Below are 14,209 nucleotides of genomic sequence, written 5' to 3'. Positions count from 1 at the left end.
ACATTTGACCAATAGGCTGAGCAGGAAGCAGAGTCTGCTCAGTCAAGAGTGTGGGGTTGATGGCGGGCCCCATTCAAACCCCACAGCAGGGCCTCAGATCAAACGGCTTTATTCTTCAGGGCAATGGAGCTCACTTCCAGGTGTGAGTGGGCAGTGGAGGCCCAAGGGACAGGTAGGGGTGGGGTGAGGACCCTAGACCCGGGGCTCCCCCCACCCTTTGGCTTATGGTGGCAGCTGGCCCACTTGGCTGTTTGCAGGGCTGTGGGGCCCCTCCTTGGGGGTGCCTCCCATCCCCACCCCTCAAGTTCACAGGCTGAATCTGCTCTCTGCATTGGCGGAGGGGAGCTCAGACACCCCTATTGGGACCTGGAAGCCCCACTATCACTGCTGAACCATCCCCCCCGCCCCCGCCCAAGTCAGCAGCAGAAGAAGGAGAAGGAGGAGAGAGGATCAGGAGGCAACAGGGCTGGATGTGAACCCCTCCAGCTGGGCCTGCTGACCATCCAGGCTCTGGGGTGCAGGGGGAGTCCACTACCAGCTGATGGATCTTCTCCTACTGTTGCCCTCCCTGGGGCAGATGTCAGGGAGCAGGTTGGGGGATGACGGGATGCTACCTCCTGCCTCCACGAGGCCCCCCTGCTGCCCCCAGAATACTTGTTACCCTGCCCAGTGGGTGCCCCGGACTCTCTTGAGTCCAGGAGGTGGGTCCCAGCTCTGCAGGGAGGGAAGCTCCTCAGGTCAGCACCTGCTGGATCCAGCCAATCACCCCTGTGATGCGGGTGTAGACACCAAAGTAGTTGGGCCGGCCACAGCCCAGGCCCCAGCTGACCAGCCCCGCCAGGAACCAGCGGCCACTGGGCTCCTTGCACACCAGTGGACCTCCCGAGTCACCCTGAAAGGGGGAGAGGAGAGGCAGGTCTGCATCAGGGACTACTGGGAGTCTTCCAGGTGACAAGAGGCTCTTGGGAAGTCTTCTGCCTCCCCTGCTCCTGATCAGTGGAGAGAGCCCAGAGCAGCCCTGCCAGTCCTTCCACAGGTCCTGGCTGTTGTGGAAGAGTACACGTGTGTCCCCACTCCTCTCTGCCTCCCTTTTGTGGGCTCCTTCCATTCCTAGCTCCTGTGTCCCTTTGGGTAAAGCGCCTTGCTTGGCAGGGGGCAGAACTGGGTTTGAGCCTCAGACCTGCCCACCGCAGCTCTCTTGTGCTCTGGGGCCTGCAACTTGGTGCAGGTCCCTCCACCTCCCCGAACCTCAGTTTCCTTATTGGTAAAGTTGGGACAGCCATCCCGGCCTTGCTGGGAGGCCGTGGGGCTTCAGCAGGCTAGTGTGAGCAGAGGGCCAGGCCTTGCACGATGTGAGTGCCGCCCGCCCGCCCTCCCTCCCTCCTCTCAGCCACCCACCCCCAAGGCGTCACCTGACAGGCATCCTTCTTGCCCTTGCGGTAGCCAGCGCACAGCATGCGGGGTGTCACCTGGTAGCGATAAGCCTCGCTGCACAGGTCCTGCGGGATCAGCTGCACGTCCACCTTCTGCAGACCATTGCTGGTGGGGCCTGCCCGGTGGGGTCGGGGGCAGAAGGCAGAGATGAGAGTGGACTCTTCCTTCCACTTTTCCCCTTGCAGCTCGGAAGCCCCCCTTCATCTCTCCTGCTCTGCCCGCCCCCTACCCCTCCGCCTCGCCTCACCGTCACTCTGTTCTGGCCCCTCATGGCCCACGGGGACAGAGTCCCCACCCAAAGCCTATCTGGATAGTGTCCTTCTCCCTGCCGCCCCTCCTGCTTGAGGCCTCTTGGCCAGTGCCCCCTTGTTCTGTGACAGCCCCTGGGAGATTATTCCAGAGCACACATCTGACCCTACACTCTCCTCCTAAAATTCATCAGTGTCTCCCCACTGGCCAGCCCAGTGCTGTGCCAGGGCCCCCCAGGGAGGGCCCCCAGGGAGCTTCATTCCACACTGTGCCTGGTCCCACCCCAAGATCTGGTCTGTTTGGCTAGGGTGGGACTCAATGTTGGTGTTTTTCTGGAAGCCCTCAGTTGGTTTTAAAGTGCAGGTCAGGCAAACTCCTGGCTCAAGCTCCTTACAACGGCCAATGAGCCCATCCTGTCCTTCCCGCCAGTCCTCATCCACTTCTGCCTGCACCCAGCTCCCTCTGGTGCAGGGTGTTCTCGAGACTCCCCGGGTTGCCACCTGTACGCTTAACGGGAACACCTCTCTCCCCCACGTGGACACCGCCGACTTGTCCTCCCAGCCTTGGCTTAGCCAGCCCCTGTCCGGAAGCCTCCCTGACCCCACCTGGCTAGGCCCCTCCTCTGGGCTGCACCTCCCCACCCATGTCAGCTCTAAGCACTGTCTCCCCCAAGAATGTTCTCTTTTCATCCCTATAGCCCATCTTTGCCCAGCTCGAGGCCTGGCATACAGTAGGTGCTCATAAATGTATCCTTGAATGAGTGAGCAAATGAACCAATCCTTGCTTTACTGCTATCCTCCATCATCCCCTTGAACAAGTCACTTCTCATCTGAGCCTCAGTTTCCCCATCTTTAAAGTATCTCTACAGTCCTGCCTGCCTCCAGATTGTAAATCACTGTCCCCATCTTTAAAGCCACCCTCTTTAAGGGTGCAGGGCATGGCTGTGGTTATGCTGGCCTGGGCCTGCCTGTATTCACAGAACAGACGTGGCCCCTAGGGATGGTGAGTTTAGGTGGGAAGGGGAGAGGCCCCCTGCTTCAGGGGCAGTAGCAGGAATAGCAGGGCTCTGGGGTCAGGCAGTCCTCGGTGCCAGTCCCTGTTCCAACCCTCTCTGGCTGGGCGACTTGGAAGAACTGCTAAAATGGGACCATAATTCCCAGCCTTAGGGGTATTGGGTGGATTAAATGAGACCACGTTCCCTAAAATCCAACCTCCATGTAGAAAGTCATCTGTGTCCAAGGAGCAGAGGTTGGAGCTTGCCCGTGGGCTGTTGGGTTCCTAACCTGCCCCATCACTTCACACATATCCCGCAAGGTAACCTCCCACGCCCTCTGTTCCCTTTAAATGCACGTTCTGGAAGGAGGGAAGGGCCCGGAAGGCAGGAGCCACCCGCTATAGTAAAAGCTTGTTTTCTTCTGTGACATCCAACCCGGGTTGATCCCAGCACCAGAGGGCCCCTGGGGTAGAGCCCTGGGGCCCCTCGCCTGGCCCCCTCCAGGCTCGGAAGCCTCGGGAGGTGGACCGCACCCCACCTCCCCTGATCTGCCCTCCAGCAGCCCAGCCGGCTCACCGCCCTCGCGCAGGGCACCCCAGCCCGTGATCCAGCAGTGCAGGCCCGGCTCGAAGAAGTGGGAGCGCGCGGGCAGGCAGACGGGTTGCACGGCGGCCGAGCGCACCACCGGGTGGTCGAGCTGCAGCAGGGCCACGTCGTAGTCGTGGCTGTCCTCTTCGTGGTAAGGGTGCAGGAGCAGGCGGCTCACCTTGAAGGACACCTCGCCCGGCCAGCGGGAGCTCTGCCACACCTTGCCCAGGAACACCGTCCACAGCGCGGGGGAGGCCATGCTGTGTGTGGGGGGGGGGAGTGCGTGCTCAGCCGCCGCCTCTCTCCTCCCAGACCCGTAGGCTAGCCGGCTTCCCCACCAGCAACCCCGGCGGTCACACCCGTCCCTTCCCCACTCTGGAAAGGGCGTGGTACAGCCAGCGACGCTGGCGACGGAGTCCACCTGCCCGGGTTCCAGTCCCAGCTTTATCCCTCCCTAGATACGTGTGTGCTTCTCTACGCCTCAGTCTCCTCGTCTTCTACTCCTAGGTTACTGGGGGGAACTCAGTAAGACTGTACATGTGAAAAATCAGCACAGTGCCAGGCAGTGACAAACAGTCCTCTCCTTTTTGTCTGTGCACCTTACAGATGGGGCTGCTGTGAGCTTACGGAGACCTGCTGGTCCGCCCTGGGAGGGGGTGGGCCTTGAGTATGCCGCAATCAGCCGAGACGGGGTGGCGAAGACCCCTGCATGCCAGGTCAGCGCCCAGGGCTTGCTTTACCTCACGGGCCGCGGGGAGCCGGGGAAGCAGTGAGAGAGTGAGGTGGTCAGACTGCACCCAGAAAGAGCACCCAGGCCCCTGGGGAGGGGATGCAAAGCGGAGCCAGGCTCTGGGCTGGCCCGAGGTGCTGGGGGTGTGTGGACAGGCAGCGGCTGAGGATTGGTCCAGCGCACCGAGAGCACTTGCTGTCTGGCTCTGGATGTAAAGGGCGTGGGGTGGGGTGCCGTGGTGGCTCCTGGTCTTTGGCTGGGGACAATGTGGACCCGGGACAGAAAAGGAGGTGTCGGAAGGGAGTCCAGGACTGGTGGGGCCTAGGAGATGGAGTGCTGCCAGCCCACCATGTGGATGGAGATGTCTGGGGGGCTGGGTGGGATGTCCCTTCTTGGAGGCTTCTTGGGCCCCACTCACCAGGTCACAGACACCTGGCAGGGGCGGGGCATGGCCTATGACCAAGTGGGGCGGTTCTGTTCTCTGCTGTACCCCTAGGGTCTGGCACAGCTCCCTAGTAGGAGCACGATACATATTGCTGAATGGCTGAGTGAATACAGGAATGAATGAGTGAATGAATCACTAACCCAACTTAAAGCAAGATTTCAAAAGCAGGGCAGGGAGGTTGAGCAACCTTTCCAGGGGCATGGACTATGTTCATGGTGGAGCCAGGACTGAACCCAAGCGTTCAAACAGCAAGTCTGATGGGCTTCCCACCACCCTTCCCTCCTGCTTGGATCTCAGACCCACTGTCCCTGCCTGCCAGGCCTCCCCTCCCCTCTCCCATCTCTTGTGGTCTCGGGCCCCACGGCCCCCGCTCACCTGTCCTCCTGGAAGCAGTGGGCAGCTGTTATCACCCAGCGGTCAGCGATGAGCGCCCCCCCACAGATGTGTCGGCCCCGAACCTGGAGGCTGGCCTGCCAGGGCCACTCACCCTCTGAAGACACGGCCCCGCCCACTATGCGGCCGGAGGGGCCCTGGAGGCCACAGTCTGGGGGCGCGGGGAGGGACAGGGATGGCCAGAAGCCAGTGAGGAATGGACACAGAGAGAGACGGAGAAAGGGAGGCAGAGAGGAAGGCCAAAGGAAAGATGGAGGGGGATGGGAAAGAGAATGAAGGAGAGGCAGGACCCAGAGTGGGTGCAGAGGCGGGACAGAAAGAGACAAAGTGAGCTCTCCCTCAGCTTCCCAGTGCGGCCCCTCCTTCCCTCCCACACTCAGGGCCCTGCAGGTAGAGAGGGTCCTCTGCCCCCACCCTCTGCCCCTGTCGGCTCACCACAGTGCCGCTCGTCGGAGCCGTCCCTGCAGTCGGGAAGCCCATCACACTGCGGGTTGGGCTTCTTCACACAGCTGTGGTCCTCACACTGGAAGGTGAACGTCCCACAAGGCACCCCTGGGGGAGAGGGGGTAGGGGCAGGGCATGGAGGGTGGGTCCCTGAGCCCCAGGGAGCCTCCGAAACAAGGCCCAGGGAAGGTGGAGCCTGGAAGAGGCCAGGAGGAGACTGGGGAGGGATCCCTTGAGCACACTGAAGGGTCCCCCAAGGCTCCTGTAGGGTCTCCTAAAAAGGCAGGCCATGTCCCTTCACCCCCCTCAGACTGGTCTGTCGAGAGTAAGGCTGTGTCTCCACTTTCAGTAGGCTCCCAGGAACAGGGCTATGCCTCTCCCATCAGTCTAAGCCTCCCCTCCTAGCCCGGCCTTCCTCCAGATCCTGGCCCCACCCAGCCGCCCACCCGCTCCTCACTGTCTTCACCGTGAAGAACTTTCTGCGCCCTCACCTGGTCTTGGCCTGCTCTCCTTTCCTCCTGCTGATTTAAATTTTACCTCTCTGCAAGGCCAAGTTCAAAGCCCACGTCTTGTAGGAAGCTTTCCCTGCCTGATGTCCTCCTGCACGCCAATCTTCCCATGCTACTGGACATGATGTCCAGAAGGCATTGGGCCAGAGACAGTCACCCATCACGTCTTCCTACTAGCAGATAATCCCAAAGGGCAGGGACCACCTCGCTGGTGTCTATTATTCCCACTCCTTCACTCTGTTTACCTATCACTGGCTTGTCTGCAGGTGTTGGATGGATGGATTAGGATGGATGGATGGATGGATGGATGGATGGATGAATGGATGAGTGGGTGGATGGATGGATGGATAAAACAATGGACACAGACAGGAGATTGGATAGATCAACAAATGGGTGGGTTGATGGTCCAGTAGGTAGACTAACAAACAGCTAGAAGGATGGATAAATGAGTGGATGTAAGGACCAACAGATAAACAGATAGTTACATCAATGGATGGATGCATGCATACATGCATTCATGGATGCATGGATGGAGGATGGAACGATGGACACACAGGTAGTTAGGTGAACTAATAAATGGGTAGATTGATGGCTCAGTGGATAGGGAGATAGGTGGGTGGACAGGTGGATGGATGGATGAATGAGTGGGTGTATGAATCAATGCACAGATAGGTGGTTGGGGAGGCCATAAGATGGATGGATGCATGGATGGATGGATGCATGCATAGATGGATGGATGGATGGATGGATGGATGGATGGATGGATGGATGGATGGATGGATAAGTGTCCATACAGATGGGTCGGTGAGTGTTTGGACAAGAGGGCAGACACCTTTCCTGAAGAAGCATACAGAAGGGCTGGACTGTCCTGGCTGAGCCCATTATTTGGTTTCCCTCTGGATAGCTGGTCCTACCCCAGCCTACCTTCCTGGCACTGCTCTTCATCACTCCCGTCAAGACAGTCAGGCTGCCGGTCACAGACTCTGGACAGTGAGATGCACGTGCTGTCTTCTTGGCACTGAAATGTGGCTCTGCAAACTGCGTGGGGACACACAGAGGCAGGTGAGAGGAAGCCTGAGGAGCCGGGCTGGGACTTTGTGCTGTCTGTAGCACGTGTGTTATATTCTGTGCAAGGGCCGTAAGTCTCTTTCTTAGCTACTTTACACCTGAGTCTCACAGCAACCCTCTGAGATACCCCCGTTCCATGGGTGGGAACAGAAATGAAATGACCTGTCCAAGGTCATCTGGCTGAACCAGAACCTGAAGCCAGATGCTCTAGTTCCAAATATGAGGCACCTTCCCCAGCACATCTCCCTTCCCTCCTGCTTCTCTCTCCAAGTATTTAAAACTTGGATGGGATGGGATTGGGGGAGGTCTGGGGAGGTTGGGGGAGGTCAGACAAGAAAAGGCTGCCCTGATGGTGAATGTGGGGGCCAAAAGCCAGGACTCAGAAGGAGAGGCATTATTCTAAGAGAGTCCTGGCTGGGGGACCACCAGGGCCCCTGCTGCCAGGGCTGGGCAGTGGTGAGCATAACTCCAGGAAGAGTTGACAGCTCCAGTCCAAACCCCTGAGGTGGAGGGGTGGGGACCCCACTCAAGGGAGGAAGATACAGGATTCTCTCCTTGGCCACCCGGGGCTTGCCTTCCCATTCCTGGTCCTCCATCCACTCTGTTCCTTCTTGGACAGCTGGCTGGGACAAAAGGCTGGGCACGATGGCCTGGTGGGGAGAAGCTGTGAGTTGGGAGTCAGGAGACCTGGGTCCCAGCTTGTCCCTGCTACCTCCCCAAACAGTGGCCCTGGGGAGCCCACTTTCCGACTCGGTGCTTCCATCTTGCCATCTCAGCACAGCGAGAGAGCCCACTTCCTGGGTGCTGATAAGAGGAACTGCACGTTTGGTGGGGGGATGTCTCTATTCAAAAAGGGGGGCTCGCCTTGGTGCACAGAGAAGGCGAAGAGAGAGGAGGGATGGGACGGGCAGGCTGCCTACCGCAGTTTCTCTCGTCCAGGCCGTTGGGGCAGTCCTTGACCCCGTCGCAGGCGGGCACACAGAGTCCGTTCACAGAGCAGAGGAACGCTCCAGGGCAGGCTGCACAGGGAGGGCGCGTGTCATCATGCAGACCCGTGCAGACATGCTGCTCTTGCGTGCTCACACGCGTACCCACGTGTGCACACACCCATCTGCACGGTGCATGTGGACAGACATGTCCCACGTACACAGCAAACACACAGGTCTGTATGAGTGTGTATGCCTGCTGAACACAGGTGACAGCCTTGCCTGTGGGGGCACACACAGAGGCGCAGGTATCGTGCGCACACACACACACACACGCACACGCACACAGTCCTTTGGTGCTTCCGGGGATGGGAAGGAGGCAGGGAGAAGCTGCAGGGGCATCGAGGGCGCCCGCCCCGCTCCCCGGGCTGCTCATACTCACGATCGGACTGGTTGTACAAGCCGTAATGCACCTGCACGCCGGGCCCAGTGAGGGGGATCTGGGACGTGAAGTTGACCGTGATACCGGCAGTGGCCACCACGGGGATCCTCTCGGCATAGGGCTGCAGGGTGCGCAGGCCACACAGCCTGGGGGTGACAGAGACAGACTCAGGGCCGCACGGGCCAGCCCCAGGGAAGGGACGGCTTCCGTGCACAGACAGGGCAAGGGCAGAGCAGCCGCAGGGGAAGGGGGAGCTGCACCCCCACCTTCACCCTCTCTGTCTTGTTTTCTCCCTTGGGTGACCGCTCACCCCCAGAGTCATCTTCTAGAAATCAGACTGTCATTCCCCTGCTCAAAAACCTTCAATGGTTCCCCATTCCCTGCAGGATAAAATGCAAAGTCTGGATTCTAGCCCCAGTCACCTGGGAGCTGTGAGATCCTAGCAAGTCAGGGTCCTTCCCTGAGCCTCACTCCCCCCCCGATAAGAGAAGGGGAACTATCATCTCTGTTGACTCCAAATCTGACAGAGCTTCAGTGTGTCTGCAGAGGCAAGAGTCCTTGGAAGGTCTACTCTGTGTAAATAGGAGAGGACGCTCCCCTTGTGCTCGGCGTGGGGGAGGAGGCAGCAGTGTGCCCTGTGCAGGCTCGGTCCTTCCCACTGAGAAGGCTCCACAGCCCTGGGGTCTCCCTGTGACTCCCTGGACCTGAGGGAGGCACCGCTTCTGCTCCCAGGACTGATGCAGTAGAACAGGGCTGAGGGGCGTCCCCTCCGTCATGGCGGCACTAAGGTGGGACCATTCCCCAACCAGGGGCGGAGCCCCACACCCCGGCTGGACTCCCCCACCCCAACGTGATACTCTTGTTCCCACAGAGCAGGTGGGAGAACCCCCACAGAGGGGTGAAAGTCTTCCCAGAGAGCAGCTAGGGATCTTCCCCTCTCCAGGGACGGAGGGCACAGGGGGTTTATCCCACATGGCGTCTGGGCACACCCCACCTCCCAGAGCAAGTGGGCTCGCTTTCCCCACCAAGTGCGTGCAACCACTCCCCCAGAGGGATGGGTGCTCCCCAGACAGCAGCCTGGGGTTCCCTCCCTCCGCAGGTGGGACACCCTCACAGAACAGATGGGTCAGTCTCCTCAGCTCATAGGCATGCCCCCCACGGGGAAGGGAGCGCCCTCACAGAGCACATAGGAACGCCTTTACAGACGCGGGAAGCACACCCAGAGCACAGGTCAGAAAACAGGCAGCGAGAAGTGAAAGTGCCCCCAGCAGAGAAGGCAGGGGGAAGTCCAGAGAGCAGGTGGGAATGCCCCAAAGCATGATGGGAGCATCCCTCAGCAGATGCAACAGCCCACAGAGCAGGTCATCTAACTCCCGGGAGGGCCCGTACTCCGTCGGAACTTCTAGAATACGGCAAGCACTTCATAGTTCAGTTAATTAGTCGACGAGCTGATCAAGAAGCAACTGAGGAAGATTTGGGGTTGTCTTGTCCGGCCCCTCCCTCATCGGCAGCAACACTGCAAGGCCTCATTGCACAGAGATTCGGAGGTTCTTGCAGCAGGTCCATCTTGTGAGACAGGAATTGTTCTCATCCTGTGTCCCAGAGGAGGCTCGTGAAGGGAATGGCGGAGGTCAGCCGGAATCCAGCCTCCTGGGGACCTAGGAGGACCCAGCCAGCCTGCTCCGGGGGGAGCGGGGTGGGGGGAGATGGGTACCTTGGCTCTCACTGCCACGGGAGCTCCAGGGGCTGAGTGCCCACGTTTCCCGTGTTCCTGCACAGACCTGAGGTACGGCCTCCCCGTACTGTCTGGCTAGAGTGAATCATATTCTTGCCCCCAAACCAACCAACAGTCCTCAAAGTGCGGTCCGGGGGCCACCAGAGCTCCAAAGTAAAAATTATTTTCATAATAATGCTCAGGTAATATTTGCCTTTTTCACTCCCTGTGGAATTTTCCAGAGACTACGTGACGTGTGAGACGGCAACTCGATGGAATGCAGACGCAGATGTGTATATCCAGTTCTGGTCTAGTAATCCGGTTTAAAAGAAAGTCGCAAAAAGGTCAAATGATGATATGTTTCTTGCCAAATGCTTTTGGCTTTGGGAAATATAATTAGTTTTTTCTAAAATATGTTATTTATGTTAAAATTGTAATGGGTTTCTTTTAAATGAATTGATAAATGTTTCTAACTTTTCTTAGTTGTAATGTCTCATATGTGCATAGAGATACTGTAACCCGCACAAAAGCCCTCTGAGTGCTCAATAATTTTAAAGAGTGTAAAGAGGCCCCGAGGTGGATAATACTGAGACGCCAGGCTCTCCACCAGGACTCCTCCAGCCCCAGGGGACAAGACAGGGATAAGATGCCACTAGGGGGCACCCCCGAGCAGGCCTGGCCCTTCTTGGCCTGTTAAAAAAACTAAGGAAATGGACTTTTGGCTGTCTGTCTGTCTGTTTTAAAAGTGGACAAACAAATGCTATAATGGATTACTGTCCCCTGAGCGTTTCCCTGAGGAGTGGACAGGGGAGCTAGGGGCGGGAAATACTGGGGCAGGGGGAAATGCGTCAAGTATACCCCTGACCGTGCGGAAGGTTTGGGGACATGGGACGCTGTCCCCACACGGTCATGGAGGGGTTGTGGAGAGACAGCGAAGGAACCAGAGCCAGGTCGGAGAGGAGTGGAACATTTCAATCTCAGGGCTGCGTGGTCACCCTGAGCTTTGGCCAGGGGCTCTAAGGTACCAGGGAGGGCTGACAAGACATTTTCTCTGCTGGCGTCTGAGAGAACGAAGTCCAGAATCAGCCCGTGGCCCAGCCTGGTACCCCAGGACCCCCACCCCCCATCCCGGGCAGCATGTGGTTCTCACCCTGGAGGCCTGGGGCAGGGGCTGGTGGCGGTATTCCTGGGGCAAGGTTCTCCACAACAGTTCAAGGTAGAGGCTACAATCTAGTGACTCAGGCTGAGTCACGCAACTTAAGGATGGTCTGTTTGGTCTGTGCAGTGTTAAAAATAATTTTTTTTTCAAGTTCAGTTGCCTGCTAATTTTATATAATATACTAGATTCTTGCTTCTTCTGAAAAACGAGCCCCAGAAACACTGGCTGGAAGTAATCAGAGGCCATCCGAATTAGGCAGAGCATGTGAGTCCCTGCTAACTAGTCCCTCCCTCTCCCGCTCTCCCCTACACAGCCTGCCTCCCAGAGCTGTGATCCAGCTGGGCCCCTGTGTGCATCTGCATTTCTGGATCCTGCTGTAGAGACTTCTGGGGGAGGGTATGTATCCTCTGGCTAATTCCACCCCAACCACCAAATGCCACCTCCTCCCCCACGAGCCCTCTCCAAGAGGCACCAGGAGTCTGAAGGCTGTGGAACCCACCTCTCAGCTACAAAGTGCAGGGTCTGGAGGCACATTTTTGCACAGTGGCTGGCTTACTTTTTCCCCTCCATGGACTGAGGATTTTTCCTTCTTGCCTCACCCAAACTGTAAGAAGGGACCCTGTCAACTTTCTTGCATATTAACAACTCTACACAGGGAGAAATTCAAGAAAGAGTGGATGGGTGGTTGGGTAGATGGATTGGTGGATGGATGGATGGATGGATGGATGGATGGATGGATGGAAGGGTGGGTGGATGGATGGATGGAAAGAATGAAGGAAGGATGGAGGGATGGGTGTGTGGATGGAAGGGTAGGTGGATAGAAGGAAGGGAAGATAGGTGGATGGATGGATGGATGGATGGATGGATGGATGGATGGATGGATGGAAAGGTGGGTGGATGGGTAGATTGATGGATGGATGGATGAAGGAAGGAAGGCTGGGTGGGTGGAGGGATGGGTGGGTAGATGAAGGAAGGAAGGCTGGGTGGGTGGATGGATGAATGGATGGATGGAAGGGTGGGTGGATGGATGGATGGAAAGAATGAAGGAAGGATGGAGGGATGGGTGTGTGGATGGAAGGGTAGGTGGATAGAAAGAAGGGAAGATAGGTGGATGGATGGATGGATGGATGGATGGATGGATGGATGGAAAGGTGGGTGGATGGGTAGATTGATGGATGGATGGATGAAGGAAGGAAGGCTGGGTGGGTGGATGGATGGATGGATGAAGGAAGGAAGGCTGGGTGGGTGGATAGATGGATGAATGCACACACACAGGCATTCCCTTCCCTAAGGACAGATTAAGTGGGAAGGAGGGTCAGAGAAGGCAAGCACTAAAGAAGGGAGAATGGCAGCATCTGACATGGTGACCAGAGCGCTGGACCCAGAGCTGCAGAGCTGAGTTGGAGGCCAGCTTTGCCACATGAATCAGCTGTGTGACCCTTGGGCACATCAGCGTCAGCAAGCTTCAGTTTTCACGTCTATAAAATAGGGGTGATAATATCTCCTTTGAAGGATGTTTTAAGGAATGAGAAACTGAGAAACGAGATGAGAAAATGACTTCTCTGGAAGCAAGCCACTGACACAGTCAGCCTATGAGCTCATCTTGGGCAGCGGCACGAGCTGTGCCCACCACACGGCCAGCACCCAGCATCGGGAGCAGACACTCCGCCTGACCAGGAGCCGCTGGGGCTGCAGGCAGCGCTGGCCACCCAGGGGCCCAGGGGAGCCCAAGAGCCACCCCATAGGCAGGCCAGGCCGGAGGGGGCTCCAGCAGGCCTACGAGCCAGTGGTTCTGCCTGTCCCATCAGTGGGACGGCCGGGGAAATGATTGGGCAGATGACAAGAAAAGTGACATCACAGGAGAGGAAGCTGGGCAAGAGGCAGATTCCCCGAAAGGGGGAAGTCTGTGCTGGGGTGACACCCAGCTCAAGTGGATTCTGCAAAACCACGCAGCTGGGGGCCAGTCTCACCAGGCCAAGTCCCTCCCCTGCCTCCAGGCCACTTAGAGGGCATGAGGTCTTGGCCGTGGGCACTGGGAGGAGCTGGTAGGAAGCAGCAAGGCAGGGAAAGGCAGAAAGGGCTCAGAGGAGCGAGGCCACAAGCCTGAGGATGCCCAGCCAGCGGAGGGAGCCCGGACCAGCCTTCCCTCATCACTGCGCTGACACCTACAGGGCAAGTCACCTTCACCCCCAACCCACCCTCCGTTGCTCCTTGTCCATGGCCATTCTGGGCCCAAGGACTGCGCCTCCCCTCCCTACACGCCCTGTGTCTGCAAATCAACACCGTTCCCCAGACTTCTCATATCTTTGCCACCCACACAAGTAAATTTTCCAACAAATGCTCATTCAAAGAATTTCCCAGCATCTACATTGGATGATCATTATCAAAAAAGATCATAACTAAAGGAAATGGTTTGACCGGTGCTTCTGGTTTGGAGGTATACCTCTGCCTTCCCTTCCGGGCTCAGACATGGGCAACAGCCTGGGGGCAGGCCTGGGGACATTAGTCTCCACCTGGGGACCCCGGATCCTTCACGAAGGTCTCAGAAGATAGAGATGGGACTTCCCAGGCCGTTCTCAGAACTGGCGGGAGCCACAGAAGCTGTCGGTCCTCCCACCAGGATGCCAGTGGATTGGTCAGGAGTGCCGTGGCCAAGAGAGTGAACAGCCAGCACGGCTGCTCAGAGCTCCGCAGGAAGACTCTGCACGAAGCGGAGCATTTAGGTGTGCATGGGTACGTGCACAGACTCGTGCACACAAAGCACGGGTGTGCGTATCACACGCGCTCTGGATCTGACTGCCTTGCTCAATTCTGGCTTCCCCCACTTGCAATCTGGGTGAGGTGGTGCAAATGACTTCGCCTCTCTGTGCCTTGGGTTCCTCACTGGTAGGTGAAGGCAGTATGGGGCCTGTTTCCTCACCAAGTTGTTGAGGATGAAGGGAATGGCACCGCAAACCCCTGGCCCAGCATCAAGAGCCAGTCGTTAACTCCTGGTTGGTGCCTTCTAGAGCGGTGCTCTGTCTGGGCCTACAGGAGCCGGTGTCCTCCATCCCAGATCTCGTTTAGTCTTGCCTGGGGCGGGGCGGGGGGGTCTGTTTCATGGCCAGTTTTCAG

At 57.8% G+C, this 14,209-nt stretch overlaps 1 protein-coding gene across 1 annotated transcript in view; it reads right to left on the bottom strand.

Annotated features, from left to right (window-relative positions):
• Window positions 1-14,209, bottom strand: part of TMPRSS6 (transmembrane serine protease 6) — a 36,839-nt gene continuing 22,630 nt past the window's right edge. Inside the window, exons 11-18 of the mRNA XM_045872588.3 lie at window positions 8,223-8,368; window positions 7,775-7,873; window positions 6,711-6,824; window positions 5,269-5,385; window positions 4,816-4,984; window positions 3,254-3,525; window positions 1,413-1,549; window positions 1-892 (exon numbers count right to left, since the gene is read on the bottom strand). Coding sequence (XP_045728544.2) covers window positions 734-892; window positions 1,413-1,549; window positions 3,254-3,525; window positions 4,816-4,984; window positions 5,269-5,385; window positions 6,711-6,824; window positions 7,775-7,873; window positions 8,223-8,368 — 1,213 coding nt within the window. The 3' untranslated portion in view covers window positions 1-733. The remainder of the gene's footprint in view (window positions 893-1,412; window positions 1,550-3,253; window positions 3,526-4,815; window positions 4,985-5,268; window positions 5,386-6,710; window positions 6,825-7,774; window positions 7,874-8,222; window positions 8,369-14,209) is intronic.

This window comes from Mirounga angustirostris, unplaced genomic scaffold (assembly GCF_029215605.1).
Source record: "Mirounga angustirostris isolate CCGP_5_RB_7025 unplaced genomic scaffold, mMirAng1.0.hap1 SCAF_5, whole genome shotgun sequence".
In the NCBI taxonomy this organism is placed as follows: domain Eukaryota; kingdom Metazoa; phylum Chordata; class Mammalia; order Carnivora; family Phocidae; genus Mirounga; species Mirounga angustirostris.
This window is presented reverse-complemented; position numbering and strand designations above follow the sequence as displayed.